The sequence below is a fragment of the Quercus robur genome, chromosome 8 (genome assembly GCF_932294415.1).
Source record: "Quercus robur chromosome 8, dhQueRobu3.1, whole genome shotgun sequence".
NCBI classification, from domain to species: domain Eukaryota; kingdom Viridiplantae; phylum Streptophyta; class Magnoliopsida; order Fagales; family Fagaceae; genus Quercus; species Quercus robur.
The window spans coordinates 63,007,938-63,029,442 of record NC_065541.1 but is presented as its reverse complement, the minus strand read 5'-3'; the positions used below and the strand labels follow the sequence as shown (position 1 = coordinate 63,029,442).

The 21,505-nt window shown below is 35.0% G+C and overlaps 1 protein-coding gene and 1 long non-coding RNA gene across 14 annotated transcripts in view; one reads left to right on the top strand and one right to left on the bottom strand.

Moving 5' to 3' along the window:
• LOC126697563 (protein HESO1-like) overlaps nt 1-17,272 on the bottom strand; it is a 50,787-nt gene extending 33,515 nt beyond the window's left edge. The window contains exons 1-9 of one of the 13 annotated variants that reach the window (XM_050394604.1): nt 14,276-14,450; nt 13,349-13,495; nt 10,385-10,546; nt 9,058-9,233; nt 8,893-8,988; nt 8,470-8,539; nt 6,435-6,565; nt 6,017-6,115; nt 5,775-5,880 (exon numbers count right to left, since the gene is read on the bottom strand). In XM_050394604.1, coding sequence (XP_050250561.1) covers nt 5,775-5,880; nt 6,017-6,115; nt 6,435-6,565; nt 8,470-8,539; nt 8,893-8,988; nt 9,058-9,233; nt 10,385-10,546; nt 13,349-13,495; nt 14,276-14,435 — 1,147 coding nt within the window. In that variant the 5' untranslated portion in view covers nt 14,436-14,450. The other 12 variants (XM_050394603.1, XM_050394602.1, XM_050394606.1 and 9 more) reach the window with 12 other exon arrangements.
• Nucleotides 17,273-19,197: 1,925 nt separating this feature from the next.
• On the top strand, nt 19,198-21,484 carry LOC126697570 (uncharacterized). Its single transcript, XR_007646221.1, has 2 exons — nt 19,198-20,461; nt 21,169-21,484. It is a non-coding gene; the product is annotated as an uncharacterized LOC126697570 (long non-coding RNA).
• Nucleotides 21,485-21,505: the final 21 nt, after the last annotated feature.

Here is a 21,505-nt window from a genome sequence, read left to right as displayed (position 1 = left end):
AGACTTCTAGGATCAAATCTTCACTCCCCACTAAAAAAATAAATAAAAATACCATCAAATGTCAAAGAGAAAACTGCTAATTATGCATCTAATATCAGTAGAATCGCCAAGACATCCAAGGTTTAAGTGTTTGTTTGGGATCGTAGTTTTGGATAACTTATTTGCATATATAATTTTTTTTTTCTTAAAAAAAAAAGAGCTAAAAGGTAAATTATTTTTTAAGAAAGTTTTGTTAAATTAAATATATAAATATATATACATATATATATATATATATATATTTATATATATATATGCTAGTTTTGTTTATTTCTTTTTTTCTTATAAAAGAAAGCTGAATTTTTTTTTCTAGCATATACTACATCCCCACCACCAACTATTGAATTATCAAAGAACAAATGACGGAATTATCAAATATATATATATATATATATATATATATCAGTCGACTCATTTTTATTTGGGAAAAAAAAAACACTTTCCCCCTTCATGTTTGGGGTGATTCATAATTTCCCCCGTTATCTTTGAAACCTACTAATTTTCCCATTTATGTTTTCGAAATGAGTAAATACCCTCATTTCGTTTCTGATAGGCCAAAAACGAATTGATCCCTTGTGATAAATTAATTGATTAATTAGCCAAGTTTATTAATTAATCAAATTAACATGCAAAGTGCGTGGTAACACAAACAAATCACCAAATAACTAAATATGCAGCTAAAAATAAATGACACGGTGATTCGTTTACGAATGGGGAAAACCTACACGGCAAAAACCCCACCGAGTGATTTTCAGGTCACCACTCTCAAGAATCCACTATTATCAAAACAAGCGGTTACAAATAAAGGAATCCCAGTACCTTATACCAACCTACAGTTGAACCCTTATCCCAATACCTAATTGGACTTGTTCTGTAGTGACAATTTCTCCTTTCGATGCACGGCTCCCAAGTATGTGACTAACCAATGCGCGAATCCCAGTACGCGACTTCAATCACTAACTAGAGAAGGTTGTTGGCTGCAAAGTTCTTCAGTTCATCCCAACGATGAAGATCAAGAAGATACTTGGTCACAAAACTCTATGGTACACATACACAGCAACTTCTTCAAGAACGATGAACTAGAGCAAACTCTGTCTCCGGTCACAATTTGCTTGAACAAACTTTGCTCAACACTTGTGTAACTTGTAAACTCTTTGACGGCTCTTAAAATAATCATTTTATATGTCTAGGGTTAGGAGAAAAGAAGGCCCGAAGACACATTTATGGATTCTAAGAAAACATATCAGAATTTCTGTTTTTTTCTTAAACCTCGGCAGATAGGAGGTGTCGAGCAGCTGTCGAGCACACAGGCTGAAACAGTTTTCTTAAGCTCGATAAATGCAACTATCGAGCTTTAATGAATTTGCACTATTTAGCTTGTTTCTTGGACAGACTTGAATGACTTCAACACTTGATCTTGAAACATTGTTTCTTGAAGTATTAAAAACACCTAGATCTACCCAATTACAAGTAAATTGCGTTTTGTGAAAGGATTAGCCAATTACATAAAATAGTGACATATGTTCTTAACAAGTGAATCACATATGTCCTAACAGTTTCTCTTTCAATTAAATTTAATGGAATTTTTTATTACCTAGAATATTTTATTTATGTAAACTGTAAAGTCTAAAATACCCCCAAATAAATAATAAATTCCTGAAAATACCTTCCAAACTTTTCACCCCATGGACCACCACCTTCAGGCAAAATTTGCTCTATAGCACAATTTTAGAAAAATATTAAGAGAATAGCACACACAAAGTTATTTAGTTATTAAGAACATTTTTGAAATTCGAGTTTGTCAAACTCGAGTTCTAGCCCAAATTCAAGTTCTAAAATATGTGCTACATAACTAAATAACTTCGTCTGTGTACTGTTCTCCTAATTTTTTATTTATTTATTATAAAAACGTGCTATTTGGCAAATTTAGCCACCGCCATCACTGCCACAATTCCTCACCTTCCTCCACCTCTCTCAAACAAAAACTCAAGTCCTCGGCTGTGACATCACCGCAGGAAGAGCACAAGGTGATTGCAACCTCCAGATGGTACCCGTGGTTCAAAAGGTCAGATCTTTGACGTGAATTTAACTTTAAAAATTAATAATAATAATAATAAGGATGAGTCCACATTGCAGTGAAGTGAATGGTTTGGGCACACGAATCCCAGGTATTCCGAACTGAGACTTTAATAAGAGTAAGAGTTGGTTAATTAAACAAAATCAAACCGTGAAATTCTATTAAACCATTCATTGTACCATCGTAAAAGTAAATCTCCTTCAAATTTTAACCATTACGAGATAATGTAACACCCCACAATTTAATCATTTTACATCAGTACCATTTCTGTGTAAAATTCCTGGTTAAAATGATGCCCACGTACATATTCTGCATCCTTCAATCTCCAACCCAACTACACATCATTTCTGTTTCACTAATATATAGGGGAATTTACATTTACCCTCTCTAACATATAGAGAATAAATTACATTTACTTGCAAAGAGGTTCGAACAATTGTGACAGTTTTAATAGCTGATACAGTCTTCCACAATTAACTTGAATCCATAACTAGAAGAAAATCAAAATGGATTAAAAGATTCCAAACACTGTTTTTCCAGTACTAATCACACAAAAGTAGTAATAATTTATATGGCAATTTCAACAAAATATTCTGTGACGTTAAAGCTACAGCTTTTATCTGAATTCACTACAGCTCCATTAGGGGGGCATCATCTCCACAAAGCTGAGCAGAAACATCATTTATGGCAGAATTCAACTGCAAATGCTTCTCACTTTTTTGGTTCCTGTATTCATAAATCACACGACCAATGCAGTATCAATGCATTGTAAACATCATAAATGACCCAACTAAGACAACATCAATCACAGTTAAAAGATGATGAAAATACAAGTTAACATAAACTATTGTAAAGTGTTTACTTTTCTTGAAGGTTCCAATGCAGCAAAGATACAAATCCTAAAGCTTATCTATGCACAATGAATCATACAAATCAAGCCTTGCCCAGGCCCTAGAATATGATGCCTAAAAACCTAGGAGAGAGAATTATACATTTCTTTTATTCATGTTTTTCTAATGAAACCAACCTTGAGTAGTCCTCTTGTTTAAACTAAAAGACTTTACTTTCAAACACCAAACACATTAACAAACATGCAAACACAGATAACGAGCAACTTTTAAGGATTGCAATTGCAGAAACAAGTTCTCACATCTGAATCATCATCAGAATTATCTCTAAACTTCTTCAGACCATCAACTGCCTTGCTTATCTACAAAAAGTAAAATCACGATATATCAGTTGGTGTCATCAGAACTTTGGCCAAATATATTAGTGGGGGAAAAAAAAAAGCCTCTGAGCTGTTGCTTAGATAAGCAGTACATTAACCACGTCATAGCCTAAAAGTGAACTTCTAGCAAGGTCCAATCCATTAATTACTGATATGTCACATGCTTAATTGGACCAGATAACTATATACATTAACCCATCTTGTGAAAGTAAAACTTAAGTGAAAAATCTTTAACCTGCAGGCTCAAAAATAAGATTAGTAACATCAATGTGTCGAAAAACATATACACCACTCTATCTAATTTGAACTTAAAGGAAACACAGACACCCAATACTCCCAATACAAAACTATCAAAAAAGATACTTGCACTATTTGGTCTTCCACCAAATAAATCATATTTTAAATCATTAATGTGATGAAACAAACATATACACCACTCCACTAATTAATTGATAACCTTAGGAAACATAGACACCCAACACCAAATAGGTTGGGTTTTAGTAAGATATATAAAGCTAAATAATCCAACAATACCTCGGGTGCAAACATGTAGCCTAGTCCAGCTACCAAGCCTCCCAACAAAAGGCCACCAATGGAGAGACTTGATTTTCCAGCATCTCCACTGCACTTGCACAAAATAGGAAGTGCTTAGAAAAAAGATATCCTTCCAACATGAGAAGTAGCTAAGATTCTTTTAACAGGAAAAAACAGAAACCTCAAAAGGAAGTGAAAGAAGATTAACTGTAAACTGCATCAAATGTAAATGGTTCAAGTCTTGCGGCTGCAACATGTTTAAAACTTTTTCTTTCGTTTTTCAAATTAACATATCACACAAACTCATTTTTAAATTTCTTCTACTTTCATCTGCTTTCTCAGCAACCAAAAAAATAAATAGCCTACAAACAACAACCACCCAAGTCCCAGAATTAATAGAATAAAGAAGCGATTAACAATATTCCCAAGATGCCCCTTCAAACCCAACAAATCTGTTCCCCATCTCCCAAAAATGGTAAATTACAGCTATCACCCCAATGGTATACCTTTAAAACAAGGAACTACTATGTGCTTTATTTTGTGACACTTACCTTACCTCCTTAGTAGTTAGCTCCGTGAAGCATTTTTGTTACTTTAGAATTTGATGATGTGGCAAGTGCCTACATCACCTATTGGGAAGAATTGAAGGAAAAGAATGTTCTACCCTTTTACACCATATGAATTGAGAGACACCAAATAAGGATTTAAAGAGAAAATTCAAGAGAAATCAGAAAGTGTAGTACAATCTGTTTCTTCAATTCTCATAATATGCAATGTTGCCACTTGCCACATCAATGATTCCGTTTAACGGACATACTTCACACGGCTAACCACAGGGGATGTAAGTGTCACAATTCACAAATAGAGCACATGGTAGTTCCATGCTTTATAATTTGTAATTTACCCCAACAGAAAAAAAGAAAAGAAAAACCCAAACAGAGGAGTATACCCCCATCCCTTTTCCTCCTCCCCTTCTGGACACAGTAAACCATTGATGATCCCAAAAACAGATCTTAAAGTCATGCAAAAAATATTGTCCCTGTAAGCTTTAAACTTTATGTGGATCTTAAAAATATGGCCACAATAAAAAATGCATCAAAATGGTTAATAAAAACATAATTTTGTCAAAGCATCAATAAACATTACAAATCTTTCCATGTTTTCAAGATCCAAAATAGGCCAAAATCAATGTGGGTGCCCACATTTGTTCATTTTGTGATTTGCATATCAATATGTGTGTGCCTGTGTTCCACAGCCCATCGGGAGTTACAATGCACTTAGATTATTGCATTTTTGGAAAAACCTTTACCCGTTAAGGATTGATAACCTTAGTAAGAAACCGGAAATAAGTCACATAAGTCAATCTGCTTCTCTGAGTTGATTTGGCAGGGGGCAGCATATAATATTCAACAATTTATTCGGGAAAACATCAAAATACCTGGGTGCCATTAAACTTTCAAAAGAAACAACGAACTATATTGTAAAAAGCCATTTAAATAATCAAAAACTGGTGAAACCTATCCATAGATTTTGGTCTTCACCTTTGCTGGCCTTGACTTCGTCCTTGCTCAAGTTCTGTCATGCTTGGATTGTAAGAACAGCTTTCTAACCTCGAGTTCTGAAATTGGTTCTGCGTTTTTGACTCAGATGCCTCAAATTTTCCATACATGTTCACAGTTTCTGTCAGGGTTGGATTGTTAGAATTGCTTTTCAACCTCAAGTTCTGAAATTTGTTCTGAATTTCTGACTGTAAGTTCACATTCCTGTGCACATGTGGATGTGTTAGGTGGGGCTGGTAGCCCCCACCATAAGAAACTGGATTCCTGAGACGTGCTCTAATTTCTGGGGATACTTGTGGTCGAACAAGTGTGGCAAGCATAGAATCCAGATTCTGACCTGCTGAAATAACCCTACTCATCTCAAATGCTTCAGATATCCTTGTCAACCCACTCTTGTTAACAGCCCTTGCAGAATTTTCTGGCTGCTCAAAAGGATCCTCAATCTTACCAGCCATCAACAATGCCAATAACAAAATCAGCAGCAGTGGCAGCAGTAATAATAGTATTGTTGAAATGTCAAAATGAGAGCTGACAATAATGTACATGTTTGTACACAGAGAGAGAGAGAGAGAGAGTTACCAATATCGCACTAGTTTTGCGCACCCAGCTTATATACTCCCACTTTCCTGTATAGGTACAAATTCCTAGCTCTGAGGCCTTGAAACCGATGTCAGAAAACTGCCCCCCACCCCCACCCAAAAAAAAAAATCTCTAATCAATAGCATTAGGAAGTGAATATGATGCCATAGCAGTCATCCCTTAAGAGATGGGGAAGATACCAGGCAAACTTCAACAAACTATTACAAGAAAAGGGCACTTTCCAAGTATAAGAACATCTGGTACATAATCAACATTTTATAATAAATTTATAATCCAGATATGTAGCGTTAATCACATAATACAGAGGTCAAATATATCTTGAAATTTGATAAACACCATATAAATGTCTACAACCAAGATTCTTCTTTAAGGTAGAAAGCATGACAGAAATGATTACCTTTGCAAGGAACGAAATGAAAAGTTCAGACAAAGAACTGTTATTAACTCGTCTGAATTTGTCTTGTCTGAACTTTCTTATGTTAGCAGCACATGCTTCAGCAATATTTCTCTCTGCAACAGTTCTCAGACCTGCATGAGGCATGTTGAAATACAGGTTCCATGACTATATTCCTCCTGGGTCAACTGCTACTTTGATTCAACAGATTATTTCAATAGGTAAGTTTTTTTAGTGATAGTCTCGAGTTCTACAAACAAACATGATTAAACCAAAAAAGAAAGCGCTCAACCCAGCAATGCAAATTAAAGACAAAGGGCATAAGAGAATAGGATCCCCTGAAATAACATTCATCTCCCCCCTCCACCCCCCCCCAAAAAAAAAGTTGTTTTAGAGAACCTGTCATGAACTCAAAATAATGCATCTATCCTACAAATCCATTACAGCCAAGTTGGTCAATCCTCCAATAAATCAAAATCCTCCTATTTTCCAGAAACCCCAAAAAGCAAGGTTGCAATCCAATACTGTGGTGGTGCAGACCACAACGATGTTGGGATCGTTGGGCTTGGAACCCAATTAATTTGTGTGCTGGTTAAGGGTATAGCCCAAATGGGAGGTCCAAGGAGGAACCTAGTTGGTGTCTGGTAGAGCAAGGTTATTGAACGGTGGTTGATGACTGAATGCCTGACAACCCAAGGAGGATCTCAGGTGGCCGAGGTTCTCTTTAGGTGTCCCGAGCTGGATCACCTTTTCCCAATTCTAGTTAAGAATGTCTCTCCTTTTCTCTCCCTGGAAAAATATTCCAACCCCTTTTCCTTTGAATCCCCGTCCTTTTATACTCTTCCATCAGTGGGATAGTAATCATGGGTATATATTCCACTTGTGCATGAGTCTTGCCATTCACCAGGTTTAAGTGGCCCTTTGAGTTTAAGCCGCTGTTCCAGCTTATCAAATCCCACACCAGGGAGTGGGTCCCCTTTGGCTCCGTCGCCACGATGATTCCCTTGTAACTTTGAACCAAGCATCAAGGTCTGTGCTCGGCTGGCAGGTTCCTTAATAGTAAGCTGATGGCTTACACGTTAGTTCAACTCGAACCTATCACCTGTGGACCGGGCCAAGGATTAATAGTCCTCGGCCCGCGCCTAGTATGGGCCAACTTGGTCCACTCACAATACCATTAATTGAACTCATATTTTTCCCTATTTCATTTTCCAAATGTTTTGTTCTCAAACACTTTGTTTCAATTACATCATTGGCACATGTATATAATCAGTTTGATTTATCCCAACAACCGTCACATGGGTCATATAATCAACACAATATTTATCTACAAATTCTTCTACCAAAGAACATTAAATTTAACTAAAAATTCAAATTAAATTGAGATGAGAAATCTGCTTTCATAAACCTATATGATGTTTAATATAACTTCAATATCTATGTTATGACAAGACAATCTAATGCTAGATGGCTCCTCTTCCAAGTAAACTGCACCGTTGAATTATCATTTAGGTATCTTTTAAGAATACTAGCATTAATATTATTATCTAAGCCTCAATTACCCTAGCACTCAGCCAAACCAATCATATGGCTTTGATAATAGAAGAGGAAACAAAAACCCCGGTTCCATGACCTTTGGACCACACCACTAAAGTGTAAGTGTGGCTATATAAAATTTAGAAACACCAAACCCAAACATAGAGAGAAAGAAAATGATTCATATGAACCTAGGACGTAGGAATATGTTCCTTAGAACCTAGTTGACCCGATTCCATGCCATGTCTTTAGACAATATTACTATAAGTGCAAGGCAAACAAAATAGCATTTTTTTATTTTTTTTTTTAAAAAAACTGTAATTGGCCTTCTAAATCACAACCACCCCCCCCCCCCCCCCCCAAAAAAATAATAACAGCATGCAAAATAGAAAAGAAATTAATGTATTCAGAGAAAAGAGTACAACTCAGTTTATGTCTCCACCACTGTAAGATTCCAAAACAACATAGATGTTTTGTGCTTATGATTAAAGATGAAAATTACCTTGAAGATCATCAGCAACATTTCCAGCGTATATATCTTTAAGAGGTGGAAAAATTGCAGGTTCACATGTCTGAAAGAAAATTAAATCTTCCTACCTCTTGTCAGAACTGAATCAGTAAATTTCAAAATGCATGGAAGTGAAGATAGGAAACCAGACCAACCCAAGAATATATATACATAAATCAAAATATATAGATAGGAAGAAGAACATATTCTGGCGTCTCATAACATGACAACATATTTTAATCATAAAAGGAACAAGACTTATGCAACAGTATAATACTTATTTTATTTTATTTTAATAACATTAAGCAAACCAAGTCCAAAGCAAACATTTTGGATGCATTACATGGAGCAAAAAGTAAATCTCTTCGAATTTTAAACCTTTTATAACTTATACAAGAAATAATTATAAAGAATTACCTGAAAATGGAATATCACAAGCAAACTGAGAGAGTATGAGTTGAGAGTCCCATTAATTGGATCATTTATGTCACGTGCCTTTGCCCATTCCTTGACCTACACAAACTAGAAACAATGCATCATATGCCAAACAATGGCAAATATCAGATTGCTACAAGAACATACCAGTAAAATCATGTCACGAAAGCGCCCATCTATCTCACTGATCCACAAAAAGAGTTTGGACTTCATTTGGCCATTCAAGTTATCAATTGATATATCACAAGAGACAATCTTGTGCCTACTCTCACATTTTAGAATTGGAACTTTTGCAGGGATTAATTGCACCATCTGCCATTGACCTGCAGATCAAAACTATTATGAAATGAAAGAGGCATCATAATGAAGAATAATCAAACAAATAAGAACAATGTTGAACCAGTAAAAATTAAGCTTGCATTACATCATGCATTATGCTCTTATCACTTTCAGTTGGAAAATAAACACCTTGGAGAACCTCCAATTGAGTCATTAATGAAACATATTGAGATGCCACTTAACCCAAAAGCTTAAACTTATGAGTTTGAGGCCAACTATGTTATATTAACCACTCACTCTTTTCATTATTATTCAACGTGGGACTTCACTCACACGTATATACCCAGCACTTTCATAACAAAAAAGTAAAACTAAATTTAAAACTTAAAAAAAAAAAAAAAAAAAAAAAAAACTCTGGAGTTTGAGAAGGCAATACAAATAGAACCAAAGTATCCATTTCAAAAGATTATTAGAAGGCCACTTTGATTAAGCATCATATAAACCCTGGGGTCTAAATTTTCAAAGATCATAGAGAGACCACTCTGACACCATCCACAGATTATGTGTCCTTGTCTTCACAATTTCCAAATGCCTTTTTTTTTCAAAAATGGATACAATAAAGATTTAAGCGCGTGCATGAGGAATGAAACAAATTGATGAAAACAGCCACTCAAAGAATCTCGCACATATTTCTTAAAAAAAAAGAATCTTGCACATTTTCTATTACAAACTGGAAAAATGATCATGAATGTTTGTTGTACAACATAATTACAAACTACAGAGACACTAAGCTTTCAGAACTGGTCTGCATGCTAAATAAAGTTTGACTAAATTCTGTAAAAAAAAATTGCAAAACGTGAAGATGGTACACTGACTGAAGTTTCCCAATTTGCACTTTATATAAATTACAGTTCATATCCAGCTTTATACATAATCTTTCTTTTTATTTTAAGATAAGTTCCAGGATTCATAAATACTTTTGGCCCATATCATTAAGTGTCCCAATTGCGAGAACATGTATTTCGAGACATGCACTGGAGACAAGCAATTACAATAAGCAAAATTTTAAGTTAACAAATGTGCAAGAGAGATTGTCAAAATATGAGAACAATGGATTTTTTGAAACTTCTATGCCTAAGAGAGAGAGACAGAGAGGTGGGGGAAACGAAAAATGCTTGAACTCAAAGCAAATTACCTCTCAAAGGATTTTGCAAATCCACAAGTAATCTTTGTTTGCAGTCACTTTCAACATATGAAATATATCCACCCTCCTTGGGTAAATTGATAGAGATATCCACGTCACCCCATTTTGTGAACAGATTGGACACAAATGACCCAAATGGCTCCACTGTTGCCCCTGTTTGAGCCAGGTCATTAATTTATGCTGTTAATCATAAAAATTTTTAACTAATGGCAAGAATTATTCCTCATGTAAATAAGACATAAAAGTTCATGATGACTTTTTCTCAAAAAAAAAGAGTTCATGATGACTCAACAAATGAAATGCAGAGAAAGAAGAAACCAGAAAGAAAATTCGCTTAATCTGATGATATTTACTATAGGTTTCTTGTCTCGGATTGAGGGAAAAAAAAGGAAAACAATGAAGACAAATATTTATATGGTGCTAAAAACCTACAGAAGTCTTTGTAGCATAAAACATCATCTTTACCTTTTTTCTATGGGGACCAAACTACAACAACTCTAGCCCAGCCATCCTGTATCAAGTTAGAAAAGATGGATCCCCTTTAAGGAATTCCTATCTCTATGCACATGGAGATGAAGCTTCCTCACCAAGACCAACATTCAAAAGAAGTTAGGTTCCAGAAAAATAAAAAAAATGTCATTGAGACAGAATCTCAAGATAATTTGAAACTAGTTTCGTCTATAACACAGTAGACATATAGGTCGGGAATTCTAAATATGCATCTTAAGTTCCTTGGGGACTTTCAAGATTGGGAGCTAGAAGGGGTGAGGGAGACCTTTTAGGCTCGAAGGATGAAATGCAGGTAACAATGAACTATAGAAAGCAAATAAATTATATTCTAAGGAACTATGTACAAGGACAAAACTTTTAGTAAAATCAGGTGCCATTGGATTCCAAGTAACTAGGCTATTCATGATCACACTAAACTCGATTCCAAACAGAGCAATTCGAAGTCTAATCAATCTAAGCAGTAAACAGTTTGAAGGTAAAATATGCAAAGCAGTGAACATATCATAACCTAAGTAAACATTCTAAACATCCAATCAAATTGAAGATAAAGCATTGTGGATGAAACAGAACTAACAACTAACAACTAAAAACTTGAATCTAACTAAAATAAACTTGCATAAACAAGACTAAATTGAGTAACAAGATTACAAGAAAGCGCTTACAAGCATGAACACCTTTTAAGCCCTATGAGCTACAAGAGAATCTCCTAAGGAACTAATATTACAAGGAATGATATGGTCTCTGTATAAGCAAGTTTATCAGTGAATAATGGTGTCCTTTTCTAGAGAATCAGCCCTCATTTATACTTGAGGCTAGATGAAAATTGACAGTTGTTCCTTCCAAGTGTCTTTCTTTCCCTGAGCTTGAAAAACACTTGTCACAATATCGGATGCTACTTTGTAACTTTTAAAAACTGCATCTATGTTTCTCTATTTCATACACTTATATGGGTCAATAACTGCCATGGGATCTGCTACATTTGCCCCCAGGTCATTTTCCATGTACTCATGCCTTCACAGGTTTAACTTCCCTGTTGTGCCACTTGGAATGTCCTTAGCAAGCCAGGAAATTTTGGATTAATACCAACAAGGAGGTCTAGGTTATGATTCTATTATGAGAGTTTGAGACATGTGCATCTGCATATCCTTAGAAAGGTGTGTGGGGTAGCAAGGTACCTCATAAGGTGGCTTTCTTTATGTGGACAACAACCTAGGATAATCATGTTAAGAGGAAGATGGTGGCTGTTAATGAGTGTATAATGTGCAAGTGTAGTTGTGGTACTTTGCATTTTTAGCATTTGGAGTGATATGGGTGATGCCAAGGTGGGTGATAGACTTGATGTTTTCATGGAGACGAGTGTTTAGTTGGTCAAAACTGGCTGTGTGGCAAGCTAGTCCTCATTATATTATGTGGACCACTTGGAGAGAGAGAAACTATAGGAATTTTGAAGATGAAGAGAAATTGACACAGAATATTAAGAGTAGTTTTATGAGAACTTTGTTTGAATATCGCACTATAATTGAGGGGGTTTCACGTAACTATTTAGTTGAGTTTTTGGACCATATGGCTGTCCATTTGTAATTTTTTTAACGAAGCTCATCATTATGGGCTCTCCTTTCATATAATAAAATATCTTATTTATTGAAAAATAAAAAGTTCAAAGAGCCAAGAGAAGAAAGTGCTTAATTTTCCAAATAAAAAGAAAAGTCACTTAATTATTAGTCGCATAAAACCAGTCACTCATGCTCAAAAAACCCTCCAATGTGCCACGCCACCTGCAGAACTATATTGCCAGCTGCCAGCTCCCTCTTCACATTCTAAGACCCAACCAAGTATCCAATAGATATGAGCCAAACAGTTTGTGCTCATGTAAATATTAGTGAATTCAATGCTACAGCATTTCAAAATCTTAAAGAAAACCATGGCCACTAGGTTAAATTTGATCACAAATCCCTCCAATGTACTGGCCAGTGATGATATATAGTCATCTCAGAGCAAATACCATAGGTTAAATTTTATCAAATGCTCCCCCCGCCCTCTACACAAAGCCCACAACCCAAACAGGTTGAACAGCAGCCATGATTCTTTGGCAGGCTTTCTTACTAAATATATATCATAGATCAATTAATGGAAACTAGAACACACCTTAAATGCCACCTTACAGCCCATTGAATTGGAAATTTTTTTTACAAGTCAACTATATGTTTTTTCATAGTATGAAAGTCAACCAGTATCATAATTCCAGATATCAAAAAGCTTCCCTCTTTTAACATGAGCAGTGAACCCTTCCAATGGATGGATCTGTGCATAAATTTTTATGGGATATAGAATGGAATCCTACCATTCCCAGCAACTTATATCTTCAATTGCAAATCATGGAAGTTTTACTGATTTTAATTATTAAAAAAAAAATTATTTTGACAGAACCATGAAAGTACAGATTACCTCTCAAACTTTGCACAGATTCAACGACTCTTCGTAGTTCACTAATGACTTGAGCCCGTGTCGCCAAATCCTCCTGCTTGGGCTTTAGCACTTCAAGTATTTCCTCGAGTATATGCTCCAATGTACTATTGGCACTCATTTTTATTTCTGAAAAAACATTAGCGATGCAGATCAATGTGTCAAAATTCAAGTGCAATAATGGCAAATAACACAAGGCAGAAACCGTTAAAGACACACCTGAAAATGGTAACACCTTATTCCAATATGAAGAATTTCATAAAGCAAAGACTCAAAAGTCCCTTGGTGCCAACCATAAATTAAGCTTTGAGTATTGCTCATAAAGTTAAGATGTAAGTCGTATATCACTTTGTCACTATAGCAAAGTTCATTGCATCTAACATATACTTTAGATTTATAGAATGAAAAATAACATTACACAGATTTGGGGATGATCATTCTAGGTCTGATCATGTAAAACATAAACTGAGGACAAATGAACTAACAAGAATTTTTACGCAAGGACCCCTATTTTCTCATTTTCAATTCATCCACTAAAAACACATTACTTAAAAACCGATAAACAAATCAAATAAAATAACTGTACCAAAAAAAAAAAAAAAACAAAAAACAAAATCCCACATCAAAAAATTGCTTATTCATATAAAAAATAATTAAACTAACAACAAATAAATACACAAATCTTTCTGATTGTTATATACACCAGAACAAAAATATATATACTATATCAGAATCATCATCAACAAAACCATTACCTGAAAGCTTCACTGAGACTTTTTCCTACCACCTTTACTAGGAATAGGTCTAGAACTCCCAAGGAATCCTAAGCTACGCTATCACATTGCCTTTTATAAGGCAAACCAAGTTAAGAACTTTATTTACAATAATATATTAGTACATAGTACATACCATGATAGAGTTGTAGAGTGTATAGTAGAAGGGCTTTGCTTAGTGAGAGGGGTTTTTTTTTTCCAGCTTTTGTGGGGCCTTTAACGAGGTACGGAAAAGGAAAAGGTGGGTAACAAAGAATAATATTTGTTGGGTTGTCCACACTCTCCTCCTCCGTCATTGGTGGACTTGGAAATAATGACTTTGATTAAACAAAGACTTTTGATTTTGATGATGGTGGGAGACTTGGGAGTGAAGTCTTGGTCTTCACCACCCCTCATTCTCATTGTACTAAAACCTTGCTTTTTCTTGTGCATGGCATTTGTTAATAATGCCGGTGCAGAATCAAGCAGCCAGTAGCTACTAGCCATGCCTATTTCCCTTTCTTCCATTAGTACTCCTCAGTCCTCACGCTCTGAAGAAAAATAGAGACATGGGAATATGGAGGAGAATTTTCTTATCTAGTAAAACAAACACTTCTCAGTTCTCATTTAATGCCATTTTTTTTTTTGTTGGAACACATGATTTCGCATTAATTACTGTCGATAGAATTTTAAGAAAGTTTTGTTAAATATATATATTACTTGGATGACATTTTGTATTACTAACTTTGGTCCATTTTTTTGGCATAAAAAAAATATAATTAAAAATAAGATTTTTTTTTATGGAATTAAAAATAAGAATCGTTTCTACTTTAACTAAACAAACCCCCCCCCCACCCCCAAAAAAAAAAAAAAGAGGAACCAAGTTAGGAATACAACATGTGATGTAGTGGGAAGAAGAAAGAAGCTTGGTTTTTTTTTTGGATTTGGGTGGGGGGATTGTTGAACTTACATTTGTAAATGCATTTAATAAAGTCCTCCTTTAAATTGATCCCACAATCATAATTTTGCACCATAATATCAATATGATGGGGCACCATGTTGCCTTAAATTGGTTAGTCTCTCCTTGTTTTTTCTTTTTTTTTTCCCTCAATTGATAAGGTGATTTGAACCCCAGGATGTCTTCATTGAAAATTTCATAAGGTGCTAAGTGCCAACCAATTGAGTTATAAGAACCTTGACAAATATGTTTTTATAAGTTTAAAGAGGTCCAAACTTTTCCATTAAATAATAATAATGGTCGAACATATGAAAACATTTATGAATAGGCAATCAAACCTATTAGAATTATGGTTAAGTGATTAAACTCACTTTTCCTAATAGCTTAAACTTTTGGGACAATCGGTAATTTAACATGATATCAGAGCAGCTGTAAAAATCCATTTAAATAATCAAAAGCTGGAGAAACCTATCTATCAGATTTTGGTCTCCACCTGTGCTGGCCTTGATGGTGATGTGCCGTGGCAGTTCCTGTCAAGTTTGGATTGTTAGAACAGCTTTCTAACCTCAAGTTCTGAAATTGGTTCCAAGTTTTTGACTGATATTGTTCATTCATGTTCAAAGTTTCTGTCTTGATTGGATTGTAAGAACAGCTTTCTAGCCTCAAGTTCTGAAATTGGGTCTGAGTTTCTGACTGTAATTTCACATTCCTGTACACTTGTGGACGTGTTAGGTGGGTATGGTAGCCCCCAACATTAGAAGCTGGATTCCTAAGACCTGCCCTGGCAATAATATCCTGTGATACTTGTGGTCGAAAAAGTCTGGCAAGCAGAAAATCCTCATTCTGAGAAGATAAAATAACCGAACTCATCTCAAATGCTTTAGTTATCCTTGCCATTCCACTTTTGCAAACAGCCCTCGCGGAATTTTCTTGCTGATCAAAAGGATCCTCAATCTAACCAGCCATCAACAGTGCCAATAATTAAATCAGTAGCAGTGCAACAGTAATAATAGTATTGTATGAAGTGTGAGAGTTGACAATAATGTGCATGTGTGTAGAGAGAGAGAGTTACCAATATTGGCCTAGTTTTGCGCAAACATCTTGTATTGCCCCTGAGCTCCCACTTTCCTGTATAGGTACGAATTCCTTCATTTGAGGCCTTGAAACCTATGTTAGAAAACTGCCCCCCCCCCCCCCCCCCCCCCCCAAAAAAAAAAAGAATTATAATCAATATCATTAGGAAGTACATATAATGCCATAGCAGCCATTCTAACCTCAGAATAAGATATGGGGAAGATACCAGGGAGACTTCAACAAACTATTATAGAAAAGGGCACTTCCCAAGTATATAAACATCTGATTCTGGGGCATAATGATGCAGGAAAATCAAGAGGAAAATAAAAGAATAAAAAATTAAAAGGATAAACCTAAGAATCAACACTTGGGGTTGCCTAGAATCAGCACCAAGCAAGAAAACTTAGGCATCAGTACTTAAGCTGTTAGGAATCAGCACACAACAATTTGGAAACCTCCAAACTGAAATATTATTGATCAATTGTCACTATAATAAAATAAACCATCTGAAGCCTTTTTATAGAGCTTCCAGGAATAAAAGATCATGTCCCATAAAACTCAACAGATAACAATCTAAAATACTAATCCCTTGTTAGAATTGTGTGGTTAAATGATTAAATTTACCATATCCCAATAGTTTAAGCTTTTGGAACAATCAGTCATTTAACATTCCTATTTGAACTCAAACTAAAATGAAATCCTAAATTATTCCAACTACATAAGAAACCCAATCCAATAAGGCGTGTTGCCCGAAACACATAATCAGCATTTTAAAATGAATTTATACTCTAGATATATACGGTTAATCAAATATATCTCAAACCATATAAATGTCTACAACCAAGATTCTTCGTTAAGGTAGAAAGCATGACAGAAATTATCACCTTTTCAAGGAATGAAATGAAAAGTTCAGACAAAGAACTATGATTAACTCGTCTGACTTGTCTGAACCTTCTTATGTTAGCAGCACATGCTTCTTCCATATGTCTCTCTGCAACAGTTCTCTCGCCTGCACAAAGCATGTTGAAATACAGCAATGCAATGCAAATTGGTGACAAGAGGCATTGAATATAAATGGTATGAAGAGAATTGGATCCCTTGATATATAACATCACTACCCCCCCCCCCCCCCCCCCCCTCATCCTCCTCCTCCTCCTCCCCAAAAAAAGAAACAATTGTTTTAAAGAACCTGTAATGAACTCAAAATAATGCATCTATCCCGCACATCCATTATAGCCAAGTTGGTCAATCCTCCAATTTTGATAAGGAAAGAAATAACCCATAGCTATGTCACTGTAACTTCCAGAAACCCCCCAAAAAGCAAGGAAGCAATCCAATACCATTAATTGAACTCAGACTTTTCCCTCTTTCATTTTCCAAATGTTTCATTCTGCTAGGTAGGTGACTTCTCTCTAACACAATGTTTCAATTCCATCACTGACAAATGTAGATAATCAGTTTGACTCATCCCATCTATAGATATGGATATTTTTGAAGAAAAACGAACGCTGGCTAATCAGTGTTTTCATTATATCATAAATATTTGTTCTAATCTATTCCTAATTAATCATGACATGATGCCATTTGGTACTCCCAACAACCGTCACATGGGTCATATAGCACAATCTTTAAAACTACAAATTCTGTTACCAAAGAACATTAAAGTTAAGTTAAATATCAATTAAATTGAGACAAGATTTCTGCTTTCATAAACCAATATGGTGATTAATTTAACTTCAATATCTATGTTAGGACAAAACAATCTGATTCTAGATGGCTCCCCTTCTTCGTAAACTGCACCTTTTAGATTACCATTTACCTCTCTTTCAAGAATACTAGAACTAGTTTTATTATCTATGCCCCACTTACCCTAGTACTTCGCCAAACCAATCGTATGGATTTGATAATAGAAGAGTAAACAAAAACCCCAGTTCCATGACGTTTCGACCACACCACTAAAGTGTAAATGTGGCAATATAACAATTAGAAACACCAAACCCAAAGCACAGAGCGAAAGAACGTGAGTCATATGAACCTTGGACATAAATATACGTTCCTTAGAACCTATTTGACCTGATCATGTCTCCTGTCTTTAGAAAATCCTATTATAAGTGAGGCAAACAAAATAGTCTTTTTCTTTTTCTTTTTAAATTTTCGCAATGGCCTTCTAAAACACCCCCCCCCCCCCCCCCCAAAAAAAACAACATTAGCAGCACACAAAATAGAAAAAGAAATTAATGTTTTCAGAGAAAAGAGTATAACCCAGCTTACATCTCCACCACTCTAAGAATCCAGAATGACATCGATGTTTTGTGCTTAAGATTAAAGATGAAAGATGAAAGATACCTCGAAGATCATCAGCAACATTTCCATCATATATATCTTTAAGAGGTGGTAAAATCACAGGCTCACATGTCTAAAAGAAAACAGTGATAAAGAAAATTAAATCTTCCTACCAATTGTCAGAACTCATAACTGAATAAGTAAATTTCAAAATGCATAGAACCAAAGACAGGAAACTAAACCAACTCAAGAATATATATACATAAATAAAAATATGTAAGTAGGAAGAAGAATATATTGGCGTCTCAAAACATGACAAGACATTTTAATCATAAAAGGAATAAGTTTGATGCAACAGCATGATATCCCAAAAGTTTTTGGCAAACCAGGTCCAAAGCAAACATCTTAAATGCATTCCACAGAGAAGCAAGTAAATCTCCTTCAAATTTTAAACATTACAAGATAATGTAACACCCTGCAATTTAATCATCTTAATCAATTATCAATATTAAGTGGTGCACACCCTAACGAGAGAAATTATAATTTTATGAACATGTTAGTAAGCCTACATGCACAATGACCAAAAAAAGAGGTTATTTATAAAAAATAAAATGTTTTCCAAAAGTTCATTTCGTATTTACATGGGTAAGGAAATTGGATGGGACAATTAGCCCAAAGGACCAAGTATACAAGGGGGAAAGTTATTTAAGTGGGCTTATAGAGATAGAAAGTGAGAATGATCTTAGGCAATTTTAGCAATGGAACCAAACACTAGTTATCATATTATTTTTCCTCTACCTGGTGTCACCAGATTGTTTTCCCTACCCTCTGTAGCCAAAACAACTTCCCCACACTTGTCACCACATTTGTTCTCCTTCACTCTATAGCCAACACAACCTTTCCCTCAATTCAGAATTTATACAACATGTGACCCAACCAAATGCCTAGCTGAATCTTGGAGAAACAAGAATGGTTGACGTCATTGAGGCAAGTCAATTGAAGTTTTCTAGCAATGCTTTTATCGCCTTGTCTTTGGGAAAGTTAGAAATCATTTGATGTTAGTTCCGTTGGGGTAAGTCAATGGAATCTAATGTTAGTCTCTTGGGCATCTTTGATTTAGAATAGTTTCTGTTGGGTGATGTTCATAGATATATGGGTGGGTCCATGGAGATGAGAAATCCACTTTCTTACTTAAATATAAGATATGGGAATCATGTGTTTGAGGCTTTCGGCTTATATATTAAACACTGACCTTTAAATCAGATTTGTAATTGCCCTAGGAATTACAATTATCTACTGCAGGTTGCACATGATAAGGGCTGAATTATATTTGGTATGTTATGGGTAAGGAATACACACACTAATCTTGTATACTAACTGATGAGAAGGTGTGGTTAGTTCGAAATTGTCATTGTGTAATCAACTAAAGTGCCTAATGTTGTTATGTAATTGGACTTGTCAATTGAATATATATCAGCAGAAGGTTCTCTACACAAAAATATTTGGTTCAAGATTCCACTTTATCAATTTATCAAGTATATTAAGTGGTGCAAGGGGAGTATAAGATTTCAAGGGTCAGAGTTGATTGGCTGTTTAAGCACTAACCAACCAGCCTTGGGCTGGTTTTGCAATTCCTCTTGAAGTTAAATTGGTTAAATTTTGATGTAGAGGGCTTGGTTTTGAGAAGTCTTGAGATGGGATTGTGAAACCTAGACTTAGTGGTGAATTTTAGAGTTCAATTAGTTGTTTGGGTTTGTTAAAGGAATATGGATAAAAGGAAAATTGGAGGAACTATTTTCATAATGTAATTAGGACCATGAGAATTACAGTATAACTTGATTCTCATTTATAGCAGAAAAATCAGCACTAGGTGACTAGGGTGCCTTAGTTACTAGCACACTATTTCATGGTAGTAGTTAATATTACAATGCTTTGTCATGTATGTTAAGGTACCTTTGAATTCAACCTTATAGGCTCTAGCCAGTGACTTTTGGAGCACCCAGTTGTTGGTTTTGCAGGAAGCTTAAGGTAAGCAATATTTCTTAATGTGGGGGTTATCCCAAAAATAGTTTTGACTATCAAACTATGGTTATAATGAAAAAATATTTATATTTATGTATACAACTTGTTTCTTACTCTCTAAATATTTGATGTGGATATTATTAAAAGCCTTGATTCCTTGTTTGTTTGAAAATATTGTGGGACAAGCTAAATTTTATATAACTATGTATGTGTGGATGAGACATTTTAAAAGTGTGAAATTTTATAAAATCATATGGTTTAAGTTTCCTTTGCGTTTCCTTGAGAAATATTTTGCTCAATTTTACTCATGATATTTTGAGAAAAGTGATTATGAATACTTTGCAAAAAATTTTTGAAACATTGTCTTGAGAACTTGCTATTGCACAACCCTATTAAGGGGTGTAAACATTGACCACAAGTAGAAAGGCCTAGGGACGAATTTTTAATGTGATTATATTTGATATGTCATGATGTTACTGCTCTCAGTAAAATATTGTATTGTTATATGACACATTTTTGTGACCATTTTGAAGCAGTGAGATATGTTTTCCCACTATTATTTTATGAAATAATTGCTTTTGAAATCTTGAATGATTGAAAAGTTGTGATTTTGTTAAAAATGTACTATTTTTGGAAATGGCTCATCCCCACACCCCATGTTAGTAAATTCCATTTATTGAGTTATCTCACCCCTTTTTATCCCCTCATTTCAGATACTTAGAGGCACTCACAGATTAGAGGTTCCCTGGATGAAGGAAGTTGCAGTCTATTTTTATTGATCTTGAGGGTTTTATATGTTGACGGTTTTAAATTATGAACTTGAGGATTATTTCCTTCGGATTTTCGAGGATATCATATTTTGGGATTTGATGTAATACTGGTCCATGAGTGATTTGGACTCTAGGGAGTATGTCTTTTGTTGATGGAACTTTCTTTTTGTTAGTCTGATGTTTTGTAATTGGGATTAGAGCTCTGACAGTTGTGACATGAATTTTAGAGTAATGGTTCAATTTTTATTTAATTTTGTTATGGATTGTCTCCAATTGAACA